This window comes from Lucilia sericata, unplaced genomic scaffold (assembly GCF_015586225.1).
Source record: "Lucilia sericata isolate MDLA Ls3-8-SP2 unplaced genomic scaffold, ASM1558622v1 Contig000285F_arrow, whole genome shotgun sequence".
NCBI classification, from domain to species: Eukaryota; Metazoa; Arthropoda; class Insecta; order Diptera; family Calliphoridae; genus Lucilia; species Lucilia sericata.
This window is the reverse complement of record NW_023994310.1, coordinates 95,612-116,915: the sequence shown is the minus strand read 5'-3', so window position 1 is coordinate 116,915 and position 21,304 is coordinate 95,612. Positions and strand designations below refer to the sequence as shown.

Genomic DNA, 21,304 nt, shown 5'->3' with positions numbered 1-21,304 from the left:
TAAGTATTGAAAGCTTTAAAAAATAAAAATCTTTGCACTAAAAACGCTTAAACTGTTTTAGATTAATATACATATATAAGAAGTTGGGCATCACCCTATTTCGCAACTAGCTGTCAAAATGTGGTTAAAAATAAATTCTTTGACAAAAAATCTATGAAAAGAAATCTGTAAAACGAGGTGTGCTTCTATAAGCAGAACAAATTTGCAAAATTTTGCAAATAAAACAAATTTATTTTACAAAAAAAGTGTTAAAATTGAAAATTTATTTAAAATTGTATACAATTTGAAGAAAATTTTAACTAAGAAATAAAATAAAAGGCAAAGAAATAATTAAAGAAAAAAAGCACGCGTCTCAATGACGTCGTTATTGATGGTGTCTGCCTGCAGTGTGTGTGAAAAGAAAATGATATAGAAGAAACAAAATGTGAAAAAAATGATGTAAATTAATAGGCAGTTGTTGTAAATGAAAAAAAAAATAAGTTTTATTAAAAAGAAATAAATAGTGTAAAAGAAAGTTTTTCAAAATGAATCCCACTGCTACAAATGACAGCAGTGAGGTAGCCTCCAGTGTGTTACCTAGTACAGCTAATGAAGCTGGCTCTGAAGCCAACAATGCCACAACAGCTGTAGTATCTAATAGCAGCTCCAAGCCTAATGCAGAAGCTGTTTCAGGACCTGCTGTAAGCAACGAAAGTAATTGTTTGACTACTACGGCTAATGCCCCCATCAAGCGTATAATACGTCAAGTAACACCTGGTGTAAATCCAACAGAGACTCCGAGTCCTGTTACAACCAGTAGTAATCTGCCTGCAACACCTACCGGTGGCTCTCAAAAGCGTGTTATACGCAAAATAACCCCTATTGATCCGAAAAAATTACAACAGGCCGGTTTAGATCGTAAAATAGCAGAAGCCTTAAGTAAACAAAAGTCCCTGCAGGCCCCTAATAAAACAACAAATCGCATTTTAAATAACCAAACAAAAGTAACTCCCACAGTTTCCTCTGTGGCCGCTACAAATGTAACAAATACAGTGAAACTACAAACAAAACCTTTAAATACTGAAGAACAACCTTCACCAGGTAATTTTGTTTTTATTTTCTTTTATTATTTATTACAATATTTTTGTTTACATTTAGTTAATACAATTGATATGATTTTATTGTAAGATTTTTTTGTTAAATTTTTTATGTAAAATTTGTGGTATGTTTGAAATTGGCAGCCCATTTCGCGTATGCTTTAATAGCTGCGTGGTTAGTGTATTAACTTTTTGTTACTACAACCTAAGTTCGATACCCAGTCAGGGCTTAGATATTTTTTAATGATTTGTTTGTTTAATTTTGTTTAGAAATGTTTTAAAAGGAGTTTTTTAACATATTTTCATTGGATCAGTTTTATTACAACCTCACAAATTTATTAATGAGTCATCAATTTTGTTGGTCCTTAAAAAAGATAAACAATTTTATAACCTAACAACTGTATTAATTTGTAAATCGATAAAAAGGTTTCGTTAAGACGTATATACATACAACCCGCATAAAGTTACATCCTTCCAACCGCCAGTATTATATATTTTTGTAGTTCTGGTTTACCTAGACTAGTAGAGCTCCTGTAACGTTACTAGATTATTATACATATGTCACATTAAAGTCTTTCTATGTTTCTGTGGTTGTGTTTTCTGCAACATTTAAAACAAAATTTGTTATGTATGATTGCAATTGAAAAAAATAAAAATATGTAGTTATGTATGATTTCAATTGATCCTTGTAGATCATTTTCAATTCTTGTATTTATTAAAATTATTCGATATTAGAGTAAATTCAGTCTTATAGTGTCTTAGTCCTATAGTCTAGTCGATAGTCTAGTCTATAGTCTAGTCTATCATCTAGTCTATAGTCTAGTCTATAGCTAGTCTATAGTCTAGTCTATAGTCTAGTCTATAGTCTAGTCTATAGTCTAGTCTATAGTCTAGTCTATAGTCTAGTCTATAGTCTAGTCTATAGTCTAGTCTATAGTCTAGTCTATAGTCTAGTCTATAGTCTAGTCTATAGTCTAGTCTATAGTCTAGTCTATAGTCTAGTCTATAGTCTAGTCTATAGTCTAGTCTATAGTCTAGTCTATAGTCTAGTCTATAGTCTAGTCTATAGTCTAGTCTATAGTCTAGTCTATAGTCTAGTCTATAGTCTAGTCTATAGTCTAGTCTATAGTCTAGTCTATAGTCTAGTCTATAGTCTAGTCTATAGTCTAGTCTATAGTCTAGTCTATAGTCTAGTCTATAGTCTAGTCTATAGTCTAGTCTATAGTCTAGTCTATAGTCTAGTCTATAGTCTAGTCTATAGTCTAGTCTATAGTCTAGTCTATAGTCTAGTCTATAGTCTAGTCTATAGTCTAGTCTATAGTCTAGTCTATAGTCTAGTCTATAGTCTATTGTCTAGTCTATAGTCTAGTCTATAGTCTAGTCTATAGTCTAGTCTATAGTCTAGTCTAGTCTAGTCTATAGTCTAGTCTATAGTCTAGTCTATAGTCTAGTCTATAGTCTAGTCTATAGTCTAGTCTATAGTCTAGTCTATAGTCTAGTCTATAGTCTAGTCTATAGTCTAGTCTATAGTCTAGTCTATAGAGTAGTCTATAGTCTAGTCTATAGTCTAGTCTATAGTCTAGTCTATAGTCTAGTCTATAGTCGAGTCTATAGTCTAGTCTATAGTCTAGTCTATAGTCTAGTCTATAGTCTAGTCTATAGTCTAGTCTATAGTCTAGTCTATAGTCTAGTCTATAGTCTAGTCTATAGTTTAGTCTATAGTCTAGTCTATAGTCTAGTCTATAGTCTAGTCTATAGTCTAGTCTATAGTCTAGTCTATAGTCTAGTCTCATAGTCTAGTCTATAGTCTAGTCTATAGTCTAGTCTATAGTCTAGTCTATAGTCTAGTCTATAGTCTAGTCTATAGTCTAGTCTATAGTCTAGTCTATAGTCTAGTCTATAGTCTAGTCTATAGTCTAGTCTATAGTCTAGTCTATAGTCTAGTCTATAGTCTAGTCTATAGTCTAGTCTATAGTCTAGTCTATAGTGTAGTCTATAGTCTAGTCTATAGTCGTCTATAGTCTAGTCTATAGTGTAGTCTATAGTCTAGTCTATAGTCTAGTCTATAGTGTAGTCTATAGTCTAGTCTATAGTCTTGTCTATAGTCTAGTCTATAGTCTAGTCTATAGTCTAGTCTATAGTCTAGTCTATAGTCTAGTCTATAGTCTAGTCTATAGTCTAGTCTATAGTCTAGTCTATAGTCTAGTCTATAGTCTAGTCTATAGTCTAGTCTATAGTCTAGTCTATAGTCTAGTCTATAGTCTAGTCTATAGTCTAGTCTATAGTCTAGTCTATAGTCTAGTCTATAGTCTAGTCTATAGTCTAGTCTATAGTCTAGTCTATAGTCTAGTCTATAGTCTAGTCTATAGTCTAGTCTATAGTCTAGTCTATAGTCTAGTCTATAGTCTAGTCTATAGTCTAGTCTATAGTCTAGTCTATAGTCTAGTCTATAGTCTAGTCTATAGTCTAGTCTATAGTCTAGTCTATAGTCTAGTCTATAGTCTAGTCTATAGTCTAGTCTATAGTCTAGTCTATAGTCTAGTCTATAGTCTAGTCTATAGTCTAGTCTATAGTCTAGTCTATAGTCTAGTCTATAGTCTAGTCTATAGTCTAGTCTATAGTCTAGTCTATAGTCTAGTCTATAGTCTAGTCTATAGTCTAGTCTATAGTCTAGTCTATAGTCTAGTCTATAGTCTAGTCTATAGTCTATAGTCTAGTCTATAGTCTAGTCTATAGTCTAGTCTATAGTCTAGTCTATAGTCTAGTCTAGTCTGGTCTAGTCTAGTCTAGTCTAGTCTATAGTCTAGTCTATAGTCTAGTCTATAGTCTAGTCTATAGTCTAGTCTATAGTCTAGTCTATAGTCTAGTCTATTATGACCTTTGACCCTTTAAGACTCCATGGTGTGACCTTTGACCTTTTAAATTTTAATTAGCTTTCAAATGATTTATATTAAAATAAAGAATATTGCAAATATTTAAATTTTAAATATTTTGAAAACATTTAAAATAATAAAAGATTTGCCAACAATTTTTATCAAAAACTCCTTAAATAAATTTAATAAGTTTAATTACATAACACAATTGCAAAAATTAACTAAATAATTAAATGAACAGCCAAGTTTAAATGAAACATTGGACACTAAATTAAACAAGGCGTTTTAGCTGCGATGGTTAAGCGGTTGGTTAGGAAGACAAAATTTAGACATAACTTTAAAAATCCAAGTTCGAAACTTGTTAAATATTCAGAGGGTTGATTTGCGCTATAGTTATATAAATAAAATTAGCAGAGTTGCAATTTAGTTGAAAAAACGTGTTAGGACTTTATAAAAAGAATCAACCTATAAGTGTGAGAAGAATTTTAAAAATATTTGTTTAAATATCAAAATAATGTTTTCAATTATGCTACATTTAACTAACAATTATGTTACACTAATTTAGCTCAGTGTGGCAAAGGGTTGATGGCAAGTTATACACTTTACTAGTAGGGGGAGATGTTTTGAATATCCAGGTTCAATACCTGTGGCCGTTAGTTTTTTTATTTAATGTTTTATATATATTTTTCTATTAATTTTAAACAGCTAAACCTTTATTACTGGCTAAAAATATAATACCACCAAAAATTACCATAACGGCACCGGATCCACAACCAGAATTGGATACACCTGAATTGGCTGGTTTAAATTCCCAACAACGTTTAGTGCATGTTAAAAATTTACTAAATAAAAAGTTAATGGAAAAGAAAAACTCACCAAATAATGACAAACCTAAAATGTATATACATTTAAAACCACCAGCACCCTTAACGGGCAGCCCTATAACGGCCTCAAGTCCTTTAGGACCAAAATTACCCATGAAACCATTAAGTGCCAAGAAAGACACACCTAACCGCTCATCAGCAACAGATCCCAGAGGTTATACTGTTTTAAAAGAACCAGAAATATCGACCCCTCCCTTAAAGCCATACAAAACTAAAACTCCTCAAAAATCTCCTCAAGATATAGCCCGAAAATTAGATTTCCAAATGGAGGAGGAATTGAAAATAACACATCAACAGCCGGCAAAAAGAACTTATATAAAGTTCAATATGACAGATAAAGTGGCAGTTAAAACAGCACCCTATTATGGAAATGATGCGAATAAAATTGACACGGATATCACGGCTTTAAAGGCACAACATGGAGCCACAAATGTAATACCAAAAGCTGCCATAAAGGCAGGACAGCATCAACAGCAGACCGATAATAATACACCAGGTTTTAGACCTTACGAACCCACTGGACTTAAGCTAAACTCTCAGGATAAAATGTCTCCTACAACAACCAATATGGCCACAGATTTCTCCACACAAACTAAGGATATAAACAAAATTCCCAAAGCCACCATAAAAACTGGACAGCAGCAATCACCAATCACTAGCTTAGATACTAATACAACACCTAACTTTAGATTTTTCCAGCACGCAGAACAAAGTCTTATAATTCCAAACTCAACTGATGTGATTCCTCTAAGAACTCCCTATATGGCAGCTAATGCAGCAGCAGCAACCTCAGCAAAATCTAACTATAATCAATCGCCTTTACAAACAGCCCAAAATATACGTTATTTCCAAAATCTAGAACATAGAACAGACTATTCCCATAATATGCCCACAAAAACACATTTTCCCATAACAAATATGGCGCCGGATTATCAAAGTGAATATTTAAAACAACAGAGAATAACTTATCAGCCCAAAAGTTCAACAACAAGTGACTACAGTGAAATACCCAAAGCCGCCATAAAGGCGGGTAATAGTAGCCAACAATACTCCTATTTACCTTATAGTTATAAACAACTTAAACAATCGGAACAAAAGATAGACTTTCCAGAAGTTTCTCCACTTAAAACACCATTTCCTACAGTTAATGTACCTAAGGAAACACCTTTGCCGACCATAGACTCCTTTAAAAAGCCTTATCCTTTGGTTAATGCAGCTGCCTACTATGATTTGCAGGCACAAAATCAAAATTTACATAAAATTTTACCACCAACGGACTATATAAACAGCAACTATGAGTCCTTGTATACCCAGGCCAATTCAACATCACTAATCAACAATAATATACTGACTAATGCGCTAGAGGCAAATGAAAATGTTGTGCAAACGGAGGCAGAGTCTAACAACTCTCCTAATGCTAATTGTTTAATTGTTTTGGAAAATAAAATTCTTTCACAAGATGAAATGATAGATTTGACCGAACTACGCTTGTCTAACAGTAATACACCACGTTTTATTAATCCCCATAAACCCATACCGGAACTGGTTATAAAACAAGAAAAAGCTGATGAGTATCCAGCCACAAATACTCCTCCTTCGGCGCTAAATACTAACCAGGAAACAACATTAAACCAAATTGAAATACCTCCAGAAATAACAACAGATAACAAGGGAAAGCCTTGCGATAAAGTGGTTATAACTAATGGTCCCAATAAAAAAATCATTATAAATGCCCAAAAACTTAAATTGCCTCCGGAACAGTTGGCAGATTTGGCCAAAAAGATAAAGGCCAGAACAGCGGCCACATCACCGGCCACATCACCGGCCTCCAAACAAGAAAATAAACCCTCAGATATGCGCATACTTAATACTAAGGCCGGTATAAGAAAAGTTTTAACACCGCTTAGTAGCAAACATGCAGCCTATGTTTTGCCTAAAAATACCGCAACAGAAAAAACTAATTCAGAAATTTCAACATCCAATAACAATCATATAATAAACAATAAAGCAAACTATACAGATCATAACTATCAGTTAAAATCGAAACAAAATTATGTTCAACCAAATATTGCAGCAAAAAGTTTCTTAAACAAAGAATGTGATTTAAAATCACCGAATAAAGTTTCAACTGAGAACACTGAAACGGACTCAAACAAATCTGCGGATATTAGTTTGATACAAGTTAAAGAAGAACCTAAAACTTTGGATATTAATGATAAAACACAAGAAGATTCTTGTGACTCGGCAAACTTTGAAGCTTCTACTTATATAGATTCTAGCTTTTCTGATTATCGCCAATCGGCTGTAGAAATTATCGATGAACCTATGGAAACTGAGGATTGTTTTTCGGCTGTAGATTTCATAACAGCCCTCAACAATACCAATCCCATAACAGAGGAAACTAGTTTAGAATTATCTCCGGAAGAGCTTAATCTAAATGCTTCTTGTACCATGAATAATTTTTCACCTTTACGCATACAATCCTATCCACCACAACGTCACCGAACCACATCAGCTACTTTCAAAGCTTACGCCACAAATCCTGAACAAATGAGCACTATAGTGATAGAAAGTTCTAAGGGACCCGAGACAATATTAACCAATGAGAGTCCCAATAAGTATGGAGCTTTGCAAAAGGTTAAGCTTTTAAATAATATGGGTATGTGTGATATGGATATAGAAAAACCGGAGGACAATAAGAGTGAAGAAACTTCTGATTCTCGTAAACAGCAGCATTTGGTTTTAGAGCCTCTGAAAGAGCCTAAAAATATAGATTTAACAAATGTTATAGTAGCCAGTGATCCAAATAAAATAAAACTAATAATTTCACAAGTTTCACAAGGGAAAGAGGGTGAGAATTTGAATGCGAATAAATTAGCTTCCCCTAAAAAGTTGAATAGTCCTAGGAAAGCTCAAACTTTGGCAACGAAATCCTCAAATGAAGACAATAACTTAACAAAAGTTAATGAAACTGCAAGTAAACAATCTAATGATTTGACCACTTCTAAAGAAGTAGCAACGAATCTTACAATTATACCAACAAAATCGAGTGATAAAGTTGAGGAACCAAAAGAGATTACAGTTACCAGCAAATCCTCAACTGAAGAAACACAATTGAAGGAATCAAAAGCCTCAAAAGCTGAAACAATTGCTCACTCCTCTCCTCTAAAAGTAACAAATTTGAAATCTATATTAAAATCTCCCATAATAGATGTAGACCTACAGAAAGATAATTCTAACTCGACAGCCTCTAAGGAGACTTTAATAACAAAACCTGCAGAAGCAGATAATTCCGTAAAGAGCTCCAATATTCAACAAACTTCCATGGAATCTGAGGCTACAAAGACAAGTGAAGCTGCAACAGCATCAATCTCCTCTACCGCGGTAACTACAAAACGTATATCCCGCTTTAAAAAGGGTAAAATCAATTTGGTGCAACGTAATAAAGCTCCAGCTCAAAGTACAAATAAACCACCAACTGTGGATAATGATAACAAAGTTGATCATGAAAGTAAGTCTAAAGAACCTCTAGATGAACCAGCTAAAGAGGAGAAGAGAGCAGAAGAGGCAGAAGTTAATCAAGAATCGATAAAATCAGATCGAAGTCCAACTAAAAGTAGCGCTAACACGTCAACAAAATCCGCACAACTTCAACAAGGAGAAGAAATATTACTTGAAGGAAAACCAACCTCCCAAATTGCAGATAAACATAATGAGTCGGAATCAAATGTAACCAAAACTACTGCTGATAAAGAGAACCAGGAAAAAGTAGAAACTTCTAATAAAAACATCGACAAATCTGAAGACTCTACCAATAAACCAACAGTTACTGAAGGTATGACAAATGATTCAGCTAAAACATTAGAAAACAGGGAGGTTATAAATGAAGCAACACCTACAGACATGTCTTCAGATACAGCCCCTAGAAGTCCTGATAAAAACACTTTAATAGCGGAAACTAAACAGAAAGATGCTAAATCTCCACAAAAGCGCAAAACTCAAGATGAAGGAGATCATTTACCAGATATTTCTGAAGTTACACCTGAAAAGGTACAAGCTACGAATTCTGAAGTTAGCAATGAACTTGAAAATGTCAGCAAAAGTCCCGAGAAGCTACCAAAATCAAGTGAAATCTCGGAAATTTCAACGCCTCAAAAGTCTCCTCAGAATATAGCCAGAAAACTAGATTTTGAAACAGTTAAGGAGACAGAAGAAGCTTTAGAGCAAGAACAAGCCAAAGAATCTAAAACAGTAGACACTAATCATGAAGAAAGCAGAAGTACAAAACTTCAGCAAGATGAGGCTGTTAATACAACACTCGAACAAACTTTATGTCACCACAAACAGCACGATGAAGAGTCTAATGCTGCCGAAACTAATGAAAACTTAATTGAAATTAATGAAATTCAAGATAATATTGAAAATATTTCATATGGAAATATTGCAAAGCAAAAACAAGTCAATAAAAATGAAGATTTAGATCAGGGATCTAGAAATATCTTAAAGAGCATGAGAAATGCTAAAGTATCGCTTATAGACATAGTAAAACATTCCCCGATAAAAACGCCCGAACTCAAACCAGTGATACCTTTTAAAAAGAAAACACCTGAAACTAAGGATCCAGAAAATGAAACTAAAGGCATTAAAACTTTAATAAAACAACTGAAGAGTCATAATAAAGATAAGGAAGTTGAAGAACCAGAAGAAGATAAAACTAAGGAAACTGCAGAAGCACCAGAAACTAGTGTAAAAGTTAATAGAAGAAGTTTAACAAAAGTTAATGATGAAAATCAAAATGCTACCATTGTACACAGCAAAAGATGTACAAGATTAAGTTTAAATGAAAAAACTATTATCGCAACCACCACAGCTGCAAAACCAGCAGGCAACTCGAGAAAAAGACATTCCACTAGACCGCTTATAAGTGATGACGACTTGGAATTTTTACCCGTAAATGCAGAAGTTAAATTTAAACTTTCTAAATCGAAATCGAGCAGCGAAAAGGATAAAACACCTGATGCAGCTACAAATGACATAACAACACCCACTTCCACTTCCACGCTTACCAACCGCAGAACACGTCTTTATTCCAAGCCATTGGAAATGGATTTATCCAAGCATTCCTCTCCTTCAACTAAACGTACACGTTATTATTCTCAGACGTTGGAAACAAATGTTACAATTAGTTTCGATGCCTTAAAGTCTGATACAACTGCCAATGTTTCTAGTCCCTTAAATCGTTTAAAAACCTTTGGATACTGAAGATTCTTGCCATGATAGTACACAAGATTCTAACAAATTAACACCCACCAGACAGCGTAAAAAGTTGCGTAAAACTTTGGAAGATATTAAGAAATCGCAAAAGTCTCATACGGATACCGATTCCGAGGATGAGCGTGATTTTGATGATTCCTGTCTGAAAGATTGTGAGGAGGGTAGTGCATTTTTGGGATTTGAAGAAAATAATGATACAAGTTTTAAAAATACTCCAACAACTAATAAGCAAAAGGAGACTAACGATAAACTGGCAAAAACCAAAGGTAGCACTATGAAAAATTGGCTTACTACTGGTAAGGCCATAGCACCAACGTTAGAGGAAGAGCACATAACCGAAAGAATACGGCATGATGATGAATTACCCGCAAGAACTCGAAGTAGTGCTAGTGGAGGTCTAAAACCATTCAAAAAACGTTGGGATCTAACTAGCAATCGCCATGAAGAGACTGATATTACCGATGATACATCACCAGCTGATGATGAAGATGAGAGTGCTGCTGAACAGATAACAACTATTAGAAAATATAAACGTGGCATTAAAAATGTGATTGATAGTAATAAGGAACTATTAGACAGTAAGAAACTAAAATTAGATGAAACATTAGAGAAAACGCCCGAACATAGATTTATTAAACCTCGACATTTACGTACAATGTCGAAAAATTCTGGTACAGATTCCGAAAGTCATGATGAAAGATCTACAAAAACATCACAGACAAGACTTAGGATAAGAAATTTTCAAGAAAACTTAGCAACTAGTGCTAATTCAAAAAATTCAGACCACGATTCCGAAAAATTCCAAGTTGGGGAAACTGTAAATGAAACTTCTGCAACAGATTCGGATAACCCAGAGCGTAGAACTTCCAGACGTTCTAGATGTCAGGTCAAAGATGTGGATAAATTAAATGAAACTTCTGGTACTGAGTCCGATAGGCATCGAGGCAAAGACACAAGACGTATGCCACCCAAAGTTAGAAGAAATGACAAAACTATAGAAAAACATTCCGGGAATTTTGCAATAGACTCTGATTGTCAAGATAAAACTGAAACGAGACAACACAAGTCTCAAGAGAGAGTTATTAAGAATACTGAAGATAAAAGCTTAGAATATGCTAAGGAGTCTGACTCTGATAATCAAGAAGCAGGAGGATCGAAACGTTTGCAATCTAAAACTAAAGATAAAGATGCAGACAATTCTCTGAAAGCCAATAATTCTAGCTCCGATTGCCCTAATAGCACAGAAACATCACCATTAAAGTCTAAAAGTACGGTGGATAGTAATCATAACATCAACAAAGATCTAGAGAAAGCAACAGGCAAAGGTTTAACACCTAAAAAGGACTCGCAAGACTCCGAAATTTTGAAATCCAAAGAAAAAGCGGAAAACATAGATATAAGTCACAAAAGCCAAAGCTTTGAATCTAATGAATCGAAAAGTAAAAGGGCAAAGAGTTTGAAATCCAAACACACGACAGATGATGATATGGAACAAAAGTTGGACATTACAGAAAAGCACGACGAGCTTGATAATTCCAAGAACAAAGATAAGTCAACAAAAAAATCATCAAAAGATTCAAAAAATGAAATTAACACCCCTAAACTTTCAAAACAAGAAGATATTTCCACAACTATTCCGGAAACATCAACTATTAAAACACCACAAAATAAAACGAGCAAGAAAAAAGCGGGAAAAACTAAAGTGAAGACTGAACAAATATCTAATACGCCCACGATTGAAGATAACTTAAAAGACACACCAAAAACTTCAGTAGTGAGGGCATTAAAGAGATCCTTAAGTACGGATTCATCTGACGATGAGATACCCACACCATTCGGCAAAAAACGTTCGCAAAAAAATCATCCAAAACGAAAACTTAAAATTGAAGATTCTGACAGTGATTCTACAGCAACACCTCTTAAGAAAGACAATGGCAAAGAAAATAATATAGATAATTTAACACCTATAACAACTCCACGTTTAGCACTGGTTAAAAATGAGACTCCAAGACCAAGAGCAGGTAGAAAACCGAAAAAACTTTGCAGAATGCAATTTTAATTCTCGTCTATTGCTAATAACAAAAAGAGAACAACTCGACACAGAAGAGGTTTTAACTGGATCTAATATAGGAAGTGGACCCATAAATGTGGTCTTTGTTTGAATCGCACTTCTAAATGGACGTTACATTTAGCGGAACATTATGGTGTAGGCTGGCAAGATGGCCAAGAGATGTTGGTAAGTTTAGACAATAGAATTGAACTAGAACTGAACTAGACTGACTAGAACTGAACTAGAACTGAACTAGAACGGAACTAGAACTGAACTAGAACGGAACTAGAACTGAACTAGAACTGAACTAGAACTGAACTAGAACTGAACTAGAACTGAACTAGAACTGAACTAGAACGGAACTAGAACTGAACTAGAACTGAACTAGAACTGAACTAGAACTGAACTAGAACTGAACTAAACGACTAGAACTGAACTAGAATGAACTAGAACTGAACTAGAACTGAACTAGACTGAACTAGAACTGAACTAGAACTGAACTAGAACTGAACTATACTAGAACTAACTGAACTAGAACTGAACTAGAACTGAACTAGAACTGAACTAGAACTGAACTAGAACTGAAGAACTGAACTAGAACTGAACTAGAACTTAACTGAACTGAACTAGAACTGAACTAGAACTGAACTACTAGAACTGAACTAGAACTGAACTAGAACTGAACTAGAACTGACTAGAACTGAACTAGAAACTGAACTAGAACTGAACTAGAACTGAACTAGAACTGAACTAGAACTGAACTAGAACTGAACTAGAACTGAACTAGAACTGAACTAGAACTGAACTAGAACTGAACTAGAACTGAACTAGAACTGAACTAGAACTGAACTAGAACTGAACTAGAACTGAACTAAGAACTGAACTAGAACTGAACTAGAACTGAACTAGAACTGAACTAGAACTGAACTAGAACTGAACTAGAACTGAACTAGAACTGAACTAGAACTGAACTAGAACTGAACTAGAACTGAACTAGAACTGACTAGAACTGAACTAGAACTGAACTAGAACTGAACTAGAACTGAACTAGAACTGAACTAGAACTGAACTAGAACTGAACTAGAACTGAACTAGAACTGAACTAGAAGACTGAACTGAACTAGAACTGAACTAGAACTGAACTAGAACTGAACTAGAACTGAACTAGAACTGAACTAGAACTGAACTAGAACTGAACTAGAACTGAACTAGAACTGAACTAGAACTGAACTAGAACTGAACTAGAACTGAACTAGAACTGAACTAGAACTGAACTAGAACTGAACTAGAACTGAACTAGAACTGAACTAGAACTGAACTAGAACTGAACTAGAACTGAACTAGAACTGAACTAGAACTGAACTAGAACTGAACTAGAACTGAACTAGAACTAAACTAATGAACTAGAACTGAACTAGAACTGACTAGAACTGAACTAGAACTGAACTAGAACTGACATAGAACTGCAACTAGAACTGAACTAGAACTGAACTAGACTGAACTAGAACTGAACTAGAACTGAACTAGAACTGAACTAAGACTGAACTGAACTGAACTAGAACTGAACTAGAACTGAACTAGAACTGAACTAGAACTGAACTAGCACTGAACTAGAACTGAACTAGACTGAACTCGAACTGAACTAGAACTGAACTAGAACTGAACTAGAACTGAACTAGACAATGAACAAGAACTAGGAACTGAACTAGAACTGAACTAGGAACTTGACCTAGTAGAATTGAACTAGAACTGGAACTAGAACTGAACTAGAAACTGAACTAGAAACTGAACTAGAAACTGAACTGAAACTAGAACTGAACTAGAACTGAACTAGAACTGGACTAGAATTGACTGGAACTAGAACTAAATTATTATTTACTAACTAATTTATTTATTTTAAATATTTTTAGAATGTAGAAAACCGTTCCGTGTTTTAATTGCATTCTTAATTATTTGAAAAAGACCGGATCAAAAGGTCTGGCTTGTCGCATGTGTAAAAAGGAATATCGTTCCGGCTTGGGTATGTTAACACATATCGAGTCATGTGGTGCACAAATTGAACGTGTTATATGTGAATATTGTAAAAGGGATTATGCGCCATCCACACTGCCAATTCACGTGCGATCTTGCTATGCTAAAATTGCACTTGAACATCCATCAAACGATAACAAATTAGAAGAAAATATTGATAAACATGAAGAAGTTTTTGGTAACACGGGTCGCTTAAAACGAAACTCCACAATTAAAGCTGAAAATAAACTTAAAGTTTTGGGGGAGGAGTTGGAAAAAGTAGGGGACACTACTAAAAACGATAAAACGGACATCGATCCGAAATCACGCATTAGATATGTGGCACCATTAGATGAAGAAAACATCACTAAAAAGTGGTCTCAAGATATTAAAAATTTGGGCAAGGCCGTCTGTCCAAAGAAACGTTGTAAATTTAGTAGCAACGATTTAAAAGAATTATCTGATCATATAAAAAATTGTAAACATATAAAATCGGGGTATTTTTGTAATTTCTGTCGTCGGCGAGCATTTAAAACTGAAAAAGAAGCCGTTGAACATGTAATAAAAAGTCACAAGGGAGGACGTAGGAAATCCGATGATTCGGATTGTAATTTAAAAACCGATGATGAACAATCTTCCGATGATAATGATCTATCCGAAGGTGTTGATGAAAATGAAGTTGATTTTGAAGCTAGCGAGGAGGATAATGATTATGATGATGCTGCTGATTATGGTAAAAAGGGTAGAAAGAAACAAAGTAAAAAATCTTCTAATAAAATGGAAATCAAACAAATTATCAATCAAGTCGTAAAAAAGGTAAGATTTATAATGTTTATTCTGTTGTTTTCATATAAGTTTTATTTTTTTTTTGTTTTTTAATTTATCCCCCTATAGTTTATGAAGGTCGCTCCAATGATGTCACTAGGGACGTGTTTGCCAAATGGAAGAACTTGTAAGTTTTATGGAAATTTTATTAAAATTATGACTATTGATAAATTTAATAAAGTGTGCGGAAAACTAAAAATATGACGACTTCGGTGGATTTGAACTTGGTTCCAAAATTTCGCTTGTTTGGAAGTCCACCGTTCTACTTCTAGTTCAGTTCTAGTTCAGTTCTAGTTCAGTTCTAGTTCAGTTCTAGTTCAGTTCTAGTTCAGTTCTAGTTCAGTTCTAGTTCAGTTCTAGTTCAGTTCTAGTTCAGTTCTAGTTCAGTTCTAGTTCAGTTCTAGTTCAGTTCTAGTTCAGTTCTAGTTCAGTTCTAGTTCAGTTCTAGTTCAGTTCTAGTTCAGTTCTAGTTCAGTTCTAGTTCAGTTCTAGTTCAGTTCTAGTTCAGTTCTAGTTCAGTTCTAGTTCAGTTCTAGTTCAGTTCTAGTTCAGTTCTAGTTCAGTTCTAGTTCAGTTCTAGTTCAGTTCTAGTTCAGTTCTAGTTCAGTTCTAGTTCAGTTCTAGTTCAGTTCTAGTTCAGTTCTAGTTCAGTTCTAGTTCAGTTCTAGTTTAGTTCTAGTTCTAGTTCAGTTCTAGTTTAGTTCTAGTTCAGTTCTAGTTCAGTTCTAGTTCAGTTCTAGTTCAGTTCTAGTTCAGTTCTAGTTCAGTTCTAGTTCAGTTCTAGTTCAGTTCTAGTTCAGTTCTAGTTCAGTTCTAGTTCAGTTCTAGTTCAGTTCTAGTTCATTCTAGTTCAGTTCTAGTTCAGTTCTAGTTCTAGTTCAGTTCTAGTTCAGTTCTAGTTCAGTTCTAGTTCAGTTCTAGTTCAGTTCTAGTTCAGTTCTAGTTCAGTTCTAGTTCAGTTCTAGTTCAGTTCTAGTTCAGTTCTAGTTCAGTTCTAGTTCAGTTCTAGTTCAGTTCTAGTTCAGTTCTAGTTCAGTTCTAGTTCAGTTCTAGTTCAGTTCTAGTTCAGTTTCTAGTTCAGTTCTAGTTCAGTTCTAGTTCAGTTCTAGTTCAGTTCTAGTTCAGTTCTAGTTCAGTTCTAGTTCAGTTCTAGTTCTAGTTCAGTTCTAGTTCTAGTTCAGTTCTAGTTCAGTTCTAGTTCAGTTCTAGTTCAGTTCTAGTTCAGTTCTAGTTCAGTTCTAGTTCAGTTCTAGTTCAGTTCTAGTTCAGTTCTAGTTCAGTTCAGTTCTAGTTCAGTTCTAGTTCAGTTCTAGTTCAGTTCTAGTTCAGTTCTAGTTCAGTTTCTAGTTTTCTTTTTTTTTTTTTTTTTTTTTTTTCGTTCAGTTCTAGTTCAGTTCTAGTTCAGTTCTAGTTCAGTTCTAGTTCAGTTCTAGTTCAGTTCTAGTTCAGTTTAGTTCAGTTCTAGTTCAGTTCTAGTTCAGTTCTAGTTCAGTTCTAGTTCAGTTCTAGTTCAGTTCTAGTTCAGTTCTAGTTCAGTTCTAGTTCAGTTCTAGTTCAGTTCTAGTTCAGTTCTAGTTCAGTTCTAGTTCAGTTCTAGTTCAGTTCTAGTTCAGTTCTAGTTCAGTTCTAGTTCAGTTCTAGTTCAGTTCTAGTTCAGTTCTAGTTCAGTTCTAGTTCAGTTCTAGTTCAGTTCTAGTTCAGTTCTAGTTCAGTTCTAGTTCAGTTCTAGTTCAGTTCTAGTTCTAGTTCAGTTCTAGTTCAGTTCTAGTTCAGTTCTAGTTCAGTTCTAGTTCAGTTCTAGTTCAGTTCTAGTTCAGTTCTAGTTCAGTTCTAGTTCAGTTCTAGTTCAGTTCTAGTTCAGTTCTAGTTCAGTTCTAGTTCAGTCTAGTTGTCAGTTCTAGTTCAGTTCTAGTTCAGTTCTAGTTCAGTTCTAGTTCAGTTCTAGTTCAGTTCTAGTTCAGTTCTAGTTCAGTTCTAGTTCAGTTCTAGTTCAGTTCTAGTTCAGTTCTAGTTCAGTTCTAGTTCAGTTCTAGTTCAGTTCTAGTTCAGTTCTAGTTCAGTTCTAGTTCAGTTCTAGTTCAGTTCTAGTTCAGTTCTAGTTCAGTTCTAGTTCAGTCAGTTCTAGTTCAGTTCTAGTTCAGTTCTAGTTCAGTTCTAGTTCAGTTCTAGTTCAGTTCTAGTTCAGTTCTAGTTCAGTTCTAGTTCATTCAGTTCAGTTCTAGTTCAGTTCTAGTTCAGTTCTAGTTCAGTTCTAGTTCAGTTCTAGTCAGTTCTAGTTCAGTTCTAGTTCAGTTCTAGTTCAGTTCTAGTTCAGTTCTAGTTCAGTTCTAGGTCAGTTCTAGTTTATTTTATTTATGAACAATTATTCGAATATCTAATTTTCTACTGTATTTCCAGCTTAAAACTAAACTATACCAGTGAACCACTCTATAACGAATTTACAACCCAGTATTCGGTTCTAAACCAACAAGACTTTAAGAAATATTTACCAAGCAAACAATTTCAATGAAATTAATTTCAAAACTAAAGCAGCCTTAACTCCCGTAATTGGTGAGCCACAAACAAATATCGAATGGTCTGAATTAAGAAGATATGAAAGCATTCATAATAAATGTGAGTTAAAACCCAACATAGGTTTCATAATTAATATATTAATCTAATTTTTATGTATTTTTATAAAAGATGACACTTATTACTTTTTGGGGGCTCCAATAAAACTATGCTCCTGGCTGCCTTTACCCGCCCACGTCAATGAACAATATCTAGCGGTAGTCTATCGTCAAGATATGTTTAAATTTGTTAAATTTACTCAACCTACACAACATCATACTGTGATTTTAATAATGAAAGTAACGCATAAGAATCAAAAACCCCAAATAGATATACATTATGGTTTAGTGGTGCCCGATGGTCCGGTACATCATATTTCATTTTTACCAAGTGGAGGTTATGATGAATCATCCAATCGTTTAGGGTTAGTAGCTGTGGCCACAGTTTCCTCAGCTATAAAAATCTATAGTTTGCCTCTTAATGTTGAGGGGAAAGTAACATCCTCCGAATCTAATAATAACAATAAAGATATAACTTTAATTGAGGTAAAACCAAGTTTTCTTTTAAATTTGGATTTGATACATCAACAACAGCATGTACTTTTAGATACACAATGTCTACAAATATGCTGGTCAGAGGTGAGTTTTTATCACTCATTTCATTAAATATTCCATGTTAATTTTCTTAAAATTTTATTTATTTTGCTAAAGTTTGCCGGCCATCAACACATTTTTGCTAGTTTCGCCAATGGTTTTATTGGCATCTGGGATATAACTAATGATCTTCAGCAGAATCTTAATCGTTTTGTAGAGAATGATATTATTAATTATGCTCCTCTTAACTATTTCTATGTGGGTGAAAAGAGTGTAAAGTGTAAGTTCTTTATTAAATGATTTGATGGAGAAGTTAAATTATTGTAAAATTTTTGGTTTTTTTTAATAGGTTTTGCTTTACATTATGACACTTCTGGACCTAGATGGTTGGCTGTTTCTGGTGCCTATCGTAAATTTCTTATTTTTGACATAAAATGTTTTATGCAACCGATTGTTATGAGAGAAGACGTTAATAAAAATATTTTACTGTCGATGGATTGGTGTCCCTTGTGGGAGACACTATTATATAGTTATGGTGATGATATTCCTAACATGTAAGTATTAATATTTCAACTCCAGATCTGTTCCAGTTTTGTCTAATTCTGTTTCTGGTTGTGTTCTAGTTCCGTTCTAGTTCTGTTCTAGTTCTGTTCTAGTTCTGTTCTAGTTTCTGTTCTAGTTCTGTTCTAGTTCTGTTCTAGTTCTGTTCTAGTTCAGTTCTAGTTCAGTTCTAGTTCTGTTCTAGTTCTGTTCTAGTTCTGTTCTAGTTCTGTTCTAGTTCTGTTCTAGTTCTGTTCTAGTTCTGTTCTAGTTCTGTTCTAGTTCTGTGCTGTTCAGTTCAGTTCTGTCTGTTCTAGTTCTGTTCTAGTTCTGTTATAGTTCTGTTCTAGTTCTGTTCTAGTTTTTGTTCTAGTTCTTTCTAGTCTGTTCGAGTTCTTTCTAGTTCTGTTCTAGTTCTGTTCTAGTTCTGTTTCTAGTTCTGTTCTAGTTCTGTTCTGAGTTCTGCTAGTTTCTGTTCTAGTTTGTTCTAGTTCTGTTCTAGTTCTGTTCTAGTTCTTGTTCTAGTTCTGTTCTAGTTCTGTTCTAGTTCTGTTCTAGTTCTGTTTCTAGTTCTGTTCTAGTTTCTGTTTCTAGTTCTGTTCTAGTTCATTCTAGTTTTTGTTCTAGTTCTGTTCTAGTTTGTTCTAGTTCTGTTCTAGTTTCTGTTTCTAGTTCTGTTCTAGTTCTGTTCTAGTTCTTTCTAGTTCTGTTCTAGTTCTAGTTCTAGTTCTGTTCTAGTTCTATTCTAGTTTCTGTTCTATTCTGTTCTAGTTCTGTTCTAGTTCTGTTCTAGTTCTGTTCTAGTTTCTGTTCTAGTTCTGTTCTAGTTGTTCTAGTTCTAGTTCTATTCTCTAGTTCTATCTAGTTCTGTTCTAGTTCTGTTCTAGTTATGGTCTAGGTTCTATTCTAGTTCTATTCTAGTTCTGTTCTAGTTCTGTTCTAGTTCTGTTCTAGTTCCGTTCTGCTCTGTTCTAGTTGTGTTCTAGTTCTGTTCTAGTTCTGTTCTAGTTCTGTTCTAGTTTCTGTTCTAGTTCTGTTCTAGTTCTGTTCTAGTTCTGTTCTAGTTCTGTTCTAGTTCTGTTCTAGTTCTGTTCTAGTTCTGTTGTAGTTCTGTTGTAGTTCTGTTGTAGTTCTGTTCTAGTTCTGTTCTAGTTCTGTTCTAGTTCTGTTCTAGTTCTGTTCTAGTTCTGTTCTAGTTCTGTTCTAGTTCTGTTCTAGTTCTGTTCTAGTTCTGTTCTAGTTCTGTTCTAGTTCTGTTCTAGTTCTGTCTAGTTCTGTTCTAGTTCTGTTCTAGTTGTGTTCTAGTTCTGTTCTAGTTCGTTCTAGTTCTGTTCTAGTTCTGTTCTAGTTCTGTTCTAGTTGTGTTCTAGTTCTGTTCTAGTTCTGTTCTAGTTCTGTTCTAGTTCTGTCTAGTTCTGTTCTAGTTCTGTTCTAGTTCTGTTCTAGTTCTGTTCTAGTTCTGTTCTAGTTCTGTTCTAGTTCTGTTCTAGTTCTGTTCTAGTTCTGTTCTAGTTCTGTTCTAGTTCTGTTCTAGTTCTAGTTCTGTTCTAGTTCTGTTCTAGTTCTGTTCTAGTTCTGTCTGTCTAGTTCTGTTCTATCTGTTCTAGTTCTGTTCTAGTTCTGTTCTAGTTCTGTTCTAGTTCTGTTCTAGTTCTGTTCTAGTTATGTTCTAGTTCTATTCTAGTTCTGTTCTAGTTATGTTCTAGTCTATTCTAGTTCTATTCTAGTCTGTTCTAGTTGTTCTAGTTTGTCTAGTTATTCTAGTTCTGTTCTAGGTCTGTTTTAGTTCTGTTCTAGTTCTGTTCTAGTTCTAGTTCTGTTTCTAGTTCCGTCTAATTTTGTTCTTGTTCAATTCTAATTCTGTTCTGTTTTTTCTACTTTTTTTCCCCTTTTATAGATGGTCGCTGTGCAATGGCTGTAAATCCCACCAACTTAATGTTTCCACAAAATAAATTGGACTTCATGGTTTGTGGTGTTACCCAAGTGCATTATACACCTGTGACAATATGTGCGTTTCCACTTTGGAAAATGGTGATATACTTTTCCTCGATACCAGAGAATTGCACTATGAGTGTCCTGTGGGTAAAAAATTTGGTGAAAGGCGTATGCTTTGTGCCATGGATGTTAAGCAGTTGGATGGTAAACCTTTGGCTAAAATACCCAAAGGAAATGAAAAGAATCTTAATGTTAAAGTACCCACGGAATGGTCAATGCATGATGAAAATTATAAGGAAAAATATGGTTTAGTATTTGAACCGTTGCTAAAGGTAATTTCGTTAAATGTATTAGTCATTTTAATAAAATATATATTAAAGTTTTGTTTTTATTTTTTAGCTTAAGGAAGAACATAAAAGCGATTATTTAAGTGAACAGAGATGTCCACCTACAAATATTATACCTTTAATGCGTATTAATACGTTACGTTGTAATTTAAATCTAAATGCTAAAAATTTAATAGCTATGGGCTATGAAAATGGTTTCCTACGTTTAGTAAATTTTAATAAGGAAAGGGATATTTGCTAAAATTATTTTAAAACAGTTAAAAAATGTAAATAATGTAGAAAAGGCAGTTGTTATATTATCTTAACGAATAGAAAATTTCTGTTATATTTTAATTTTATTTATAACT

At 34.1% G+C, this 21,304-nt stretch overlaps 1 protein-coding gene across 1 annotated transcript; it reads left to right on the top strand.

Annotated features, from left to right (window-relative positions):
* The first annotated feature begins 150 nt into the window (after positions 1-150).
* Positions 151-21,290, top strand: LOC119603266. The gene is given in 15 exon segments (XM_037955248.1): positions 151-1,080; positions 4,655-10,092; positions 10,094-12,118; positions 12,120-12,249; positions 12,252-12,343; positions 14,075-14,983; positions 15,064-15,119; positions 17,390-17,497; positions 17,499-17,605; positions 17,675-18,180; positions 18,253-18,415; positions 18,485-18,688; positions 20,573-20,671; positions 20,674-20,942; positions 21,010-21,290. Coding segments are annotated over 15 exon segments (10,851 nt in total). The 5' UTR covers positions 151-524; the 3' UTR covers positions 21,199-21,290.
* The last annotated feature ends 14 nt before the right edge of the window (positions 21,291-21,304 follow it).